The sequence below is a fragment of the Mytilus edulis genome, chromosome 5 (assembly GCF_963676685.1).
Source record: "Mytilus edulis chromosome 5, xbMytEdul2.2, whole genome shotgun sequence".
Lineage (NCBI taxonomy): Eukaryota > Metazoa > Mollusca > Bivalvia > Mytilida > Mytilidae > Mytilus > Mytilus edulis.
Window position 1 is genome coordinate 49,165,552 of NC_092348.1, and position 6,710 is coordinate 49,172,261.

General features: G+C 32.1%; 1 protein-coding gene across 1 annotated transcript; it reads left to right on the forward strand.

Annotated features, from left to right (window-relative positions):
- The first annotated feature begins 2,746 nt into the window (after positions 1-2,746).
- On the forward strand, positions 2,747-5,013 carry LOC139523848 (uncharacterized). The gene is made up of 2 exons (XM_071318188.1): positions 2,747-4,106; positions 4,846-5,013. The coding sequence occupies exons 1-2, from the start codon at positions 2,878-2,880 to the stop codon at positions 4,886-4,888; spliced, it is 1,272 nt and encodes a 423-aa protein (XP_071174289.1). The 5' UTR covers positions 2,747-2,877; the 3' UTR covers positions 4,889-5,013.
- Positions 5,014-6,710: the final 1,697 nt, after the last annotated feature.

Genomic DNA, 6,710 nt, shown 5'->3' on the forward strand with positions numbered 1-6,710 from the left:
GACTCAGGGTGGGATATGTAGCTATTCTGGAGCAGCCTTCGTGGACATCTAGTCTAATCTTTGGAATTATTTTTATTGAAATATTTTTATAGATGGCATTTAGAACACACTTGCAGTTCAAACTGTTGAAAACCCAGACACAACATTGGAGACATCGTTTGCTTCCTTAAAGGTGGTCGATGAAGATGACACTCTGCCTCTGTATGCAGATGAAATGGCCCTAAGCAACGATTTGGACCAGCTAAATGAGATGGAAAATGAAAACTTTCTTGGTGCATCTTCTTTAGAAAAGCCTGCTAGTGAATTACATGTGAGTACTTTAATGATCTTTTATTCTATTTTCTCGATAACTAAGAAATATCACTTAAGATACCCAAAGTATGCACTAGTATGCAACCTATTGTTTTTTTCTGTGTTTGTTTTTAAGAGATGTTTTGATTAACCTATATTCAAAGGTTGCAAACTTAATTCCTAAAATGTTTGCCCATTATCATACAATAAATTATATACATATACATGTTCATAAATTGACACAAAAATACCATACACTCTTTCAAGAATGTGTGTTTCAGGTCTATACAATTTTTTTTTTATATATAAGGCACCCATTTTCAGGCCGGTTTGCTACCTGGTGTTATAGTTTTTCAATTTTGAAGCTCATCAACCTGGTCATAAAAATATAGATATGCAAGAAGACACTTGTCTTCAGACTCACATATAAGGTCATTTTTATACAAAAGAGTCTTTTTACTGTCACCATAATATTATAAATTGAAAAATTCCAAACACATGCATTTATACTGTTTTGATTTGCTTATCAACTGTCTTACTCATCTTTTTTTCTCGATTGATGAAAAAGAAGAGACTTTTGAACAGATTTTTGAGTCGCGAAACGTAAATGTTGACGATCTAATATGTCTTTAGATGATTCCTTCAATTTTACCAGTCTAAATTTTGAAGAAGATGACGAAAGTCACACTGAAGGAATTCTAAACACACTTCAATTCACAATTTTCAACCGCCACCCCTTTTGGCACGACATCCACCACCAGCTACAGGGAAAGATGATGATATTTTAAAGTTGATGGAAATTCTTGACATCTTAGTGAAAACAGACCATATCAACATGCAAAAAAAATCATGAAAAAATCTTATTTGGACCAGACAACAAAATAGGAAGTAATCTATTAAAACTAAGAGAAACAAACAAAAAATACCAGCATTTTTTACCAGAATTTCCTTTACTTTATTTGAGAAAATCGAAAATAAATAACCTCTGCAGCGCATACCAGCATGCTGGAATAGTACATATATTCAAGTACATGAGGGACGACAATGTTAAGGAATGGAAGAAGCTGATCAACCCTGACAACATTGACAAGGCTACTAGATATATAAGACGACTGTCATTATCCCTACATTTGGCCTTCATTTGCAAATTTATGCAAACATTGTCAATAGAAGATGCTGAAGTTATGTAGGAACACATCACAAACAAAACCATCTTTGGGACAAAATGGGAAACAGACTTTGGGTTGTTTATGGAGAAGGGAAAAGCAGATAATGCCACTTTTGCATTGCATGTTGACATGATGGACCACTCTGACGAGGTGTGTGCTATCGCCTTTGCAGAAAGGCTTGGAGGGGATCCTGGCTATAACTTACTATTATCAGCTGTAAAGACATCACTCCCATTTTCTTTTCTCAATGGAGCATCATCTTATGCAGCATATTGCTCAAAACTCCTCCATGAACACTTCAAATCGGGACCATTTCATAGACGTATGAAAACAACTCTGTTCACAACGCCACATAAAGGAAGCAATGCCAACTTTGCGTTGGATTCTCAGAGAGAAATGGACCATCAAGATGTAATCAAAGCATTCAGATCCGGTGCAACAGTAACATCAGTTATACCAAGAATGTCCTTGATAGACACTTTAAATGAGGTCCATGATTTGACCGTTAAAAATACATCAGGGCATAATATTTCAACTCAGGAGAAATCACAGGAAGAGCTGCTTGGCATTGTTATGTCTGAAACTGATATAAAGTATATTTTACGGATGACATCTCTTATTTTGAGGCGTTATGGAATTTCAACAGAAAAAAATCTAACAGTTTTCAATGTTTATGAACTGTTTCCTGAAATTCTTCCTGAAAGTGTTCTTGATGAAACAACCAAAGAAGTAGGAAGATATCTCATTAAAAAGTGTGTTGCAGAGAACAATCTATTTGGCTACACAAAGTCTGATATACCACCAAAGGCTGAAGTTAAAGGACCAAGTGTGTTGATACAACGGCTTAAACAATCGAAAGGTGTGACAATAAGGCGGGTGCCAGTAAAGAAGAAACAGAGCATGAAATCAGAGAGGGATATGAAGGAAGACAAGAGGAAAAAGGAAGTTACAAGAAAATCAAAACAGATCGATCGTTTATCATCTGCAATGAACACCTGTCAAGCAATTGTAAAGCCGGACTGCTCTAAACCAAAGGTACAAAAAGCAACAGGAATATACAAAAAGCCTTGATGCAGCTCTTGGTGAAAAGTATGACACAATTGTCGGACAAAACCGTGAGATTTGGATTTAAACGATGGAAAGCTGACATTGGAAAACAACAATTTGATCCCTCTTAGTAGCCCTCATATACCTGTTGATGTACAAAGAACAGTCAAGTTCGCAACATTGGAGTTTGCAGGATTCAAGTTTTCATCACTGATGATTTGCTCACACTGGTACAGAGTACTTGCATCACATCAAACAAAATATAATCAAGATTAAGCATCAATTACCATGTTTAAAGCATTTAGTTATTTGTGAGAAGTACAAATTTACACCAGATGATTTTAAAGCAGCAACTCGTGCACAGCGCAAGATGACTTCAAATTACTCCATTTTACACTTGAAAACATCGGAAGAATTTCTAAGCTCTGATAAGTTTGATAAACCATCATTGGTTGGTACATCTGAGGGGAAAAGTTTAGCCAGTACATATTTAACTAAAAATGTTGAAGATCTATGCATAAAGGAAAATTTAACTATTGATGTAGACAGTGAACTGCACATTACAACCTGCTATTGTAAAGATAAACCATGCAAATGCTCTCCATTTTGCACCCCTGTTAGGGCATATTTTGATGCACGAGATGGTTTTACAAGAAAAGAACTGCTGCATGATATTAAACAATGTAAAGGAGAGGCAGAAATGTCGCAACTTGATTGGCTTATCAACTGTCCAACTCAACTTTTACAAGGCGATTCATGTGCAAGTATAGTGTCCTCCGGTGATATTGATGCTGTAGTTCTACATTTATTTACACTATCACATTTATGGCCAAAAAATGAAAATGCATCCTACAAGAATACAGTTTACGTTATTTTAAAGAAGGCAAATCCTATGTTTGACATCTATAATATTACAGCAATTTTGGAAACACTTGAGAAAAAAACTTTGGACAAGCATATTGGTATAAAAGTTGCTATTGCACTAAGTCTAGGAGGAAATGATTTTCTGCCTAAATTTCATTCTATCTCTCATTCTACAAAATTGGACACCTATATGAACATTGAAAGCATTAATCGACTTTTAATACAAATCACTGAAGAAAACAACAAGGTTGCATGTATACTATTTGACACAAGAGTCTACAAAGAATACTTAAAACACATCTACTTCCCAAAGAACTATTCCCCTGTCAGTTTAACATACCAGGAAGTCAGACAGATATCCATCCAACTACTTAGCAAAAAACAAAAAGACGGAACAAGAAATCCACAGTTATGGTTGCCACCAGAGTCAGTTGTAGAAAGACTAGCTCGAAATGTATCTTGCCTTATTAAATACTATTTGTCAGCAGGCAACCATTCTGCACAACTTCCTGACTTTTTAACTGAGGGATGTCTTGTTAAATCAAGTACAGGAGAAATTGAGTACGACTTTGGTGACGATGCTTACGTCAAAGATATTCATTCTGTAATTACAATTCCACAAGAAGACATAATGCTGAAGATAAGCGGTAAGAAGAAAACGACTAAACGGAAGATGTTAGCTACACCTCAGAAAGGAAGGAATAGGAAAATGAAACCAAAAGCTTCAACACCAAAGTAAGTTGAATTTTCTAACTTTAATTCTTATCCCTACCTATTTATGTATTTCATTAATAACTTGATAAATAAAAAAAAAAATAGAATTGATTGATTGTTGGTTACTTAAATTCCAGTGGCAAATATGTCATACATGTTCATGACGGATAAAAAAAAACATGATATAAATGCAAGCGCTATTCTGAAGTTAACTTCATAAGAAATGGTGAATATTTGAAAGCCCAGGATGTAATATTTTGTTAATGAAGTTTACATCAATTTACAAGTTTGTAAACCAATGCAGAAGTGTGGTATACTTTTCAAAATTTTAAAAGTCAAATTAAAATACTGCAAAAAAAATAAAAGAAAAAAAGTAGTATTTAAAGGACAGGCGACATTATATAAGAAATACACTTTTGTGAATTAATACATTCATTTATTTCAATTTTATTATGGAATTTTGCTTTTTATTAATGTTTATTGTGAGATAATTAAAAAATGTAGCCCATTTTATAAAGAAAGTAATGTACCACGAACATAATACTCTTAAATTACCAGAACTTTCTCTATAGATCCTGTGAAAATTGTATAAAACAAATAATTTTCTGCTTTTATGCATAATTAGCTAATTCAAATGTTAAATAAAACCTTTTTAAAATTCATTAAGAACAAAGTATTAAACAATTTATTATATATATTTATATATTATTTACTCAATTTGAAAAAAATTTTTTTTTTTTTTAGATTGCTTCTTTTTCAGAAAATCATCAGCAGAATCTGGAACATCTGTTAACAATAACTAGATTAGAACACTTGTCTGTAATTTATGTGTAAATATTATATGTCATGGAAAGTGTGCCTAGTTATATATAATTGACTTCTTATCTGATGACATGCTGTGATAAGATTTCTCAGATTTTGAGGAAAATGACCCTTGTGTGTTTGACTGATAAAGTAAAGCCTGCATCAATCATTTCTCAATTTTATGTTTTAATCAGTGTATAATACAGAAAATTCTTAAATTTTACAACTGCTAAATCAGTTAATTCAAAAAATGTGAACAATCTCAAATTTGCAGTTATTATCCATGTTTTCATTCAGTAAAAGTGTTCTATTTCTATTGATCGTTTGTTTAATGTAATTTATTATATCATATCTGTAGATTTGCGTACTTTGTTATGATACTTTCATTGTGTCAAAATTATTTTTAGCGTGTTTTTTTTCTGAACAGACTTTTTTTTCGCGACAAGTCGAAAACAATTTTTTTCTTTCAATTTTAGCATTACATATAGTGGCAGCTGAGGGGGAAACAAACATTTTTTTTTTCTCAGAATCAAAAACAAATTATTTTTTCTCTCCAAAAACTGCAAACAAACTTTTTTTTTCCAAAAAAATCCATAGAAATATAAAAACTGAATTCTTTATGTTTACGATGGTAAACAATTAAAATTGGAAAATTCATATATGTCTTTTTTTAAATGGGAAAGTGCTGCATATAGCATAGAATTTAATATTATCTATTCATTTTTATTTTTGTCATTCTTTGACTAACATCTCAAATATCGTTTGACATGTCTGGTTGAGACATTAATTTTAAAAAAATATTAAACTGAATAGATTATCAGTTGGTGTCTCAACTATTTTGGATTTTTTCTATTTCTTTACAAAAACGTTTTGTATGAATAAACGGTCATACTTCATTATTATTTTCTAACATCATATCAAAATAATACGCGCATGGACTATTATTTAATTTTTCACCCTGATGTATGGATTGGATATAGACGTTTTATAAACAGTTATTTTATTAGAGGGAAAACTATTGGCGAATAAGCGTAATATATTGTCTTAACATGATGGGACAACGTTAACTTCACTGAGGGTTAATCATCTATTAAGTTTCTCAATAATAAAGCAATCAAATGTAAATAAAATGCAATCAAATGTAAATAAAATGCAATCTAATGTCCAATATTATGCATATCAAGACACAGATGTAATAAAGATGTCATTGAAGGAATTAATAATGTCTTCATTAGCTGACAACTGTAACAGGTGCTCATCTCTGACCGCTATGATAAGCACTATGTATGTAACCGAATACAAAATAATCAAACTTGTTTCCATTGCATATAATTAGGGTCTGATTTAGATTTTGTAGAATTTTTGGCTGTTATCAAAGAAGCTACGTGATTGTGCAACAGATATATATATATAAAAAAAAGAAGCGATATGATTGCTAATAAGACAACTGTCCACAAGAGACCAATGACAAAGAAATGAAAAGTCTACATAGATTATAATTTTATATTTAACCCTAAACTTTAAACGAGAACTCGTGCAGTTAAACCTACAAAGTTATATGGTAATTACGTGTGTTTAACCCGCTTTCAAACCCAAATTTAGGAATGCTTGTTGTCCTTTTACCGAATTTATGACAAATGTCCTCCTGAAAAATACTGCATTTGAAATTTTGTAAATATATTCTTGTTCCTCTCCAAAGCAACATACCGTATAGCGGGTTATTTTCACGGATGTAAAATTTCGCGATTTCCATAAATAAGGTATACGAAATATTTTGGCGGTTATTATTTTGGCGGATTCAAAACTTTTATCAATACCTTT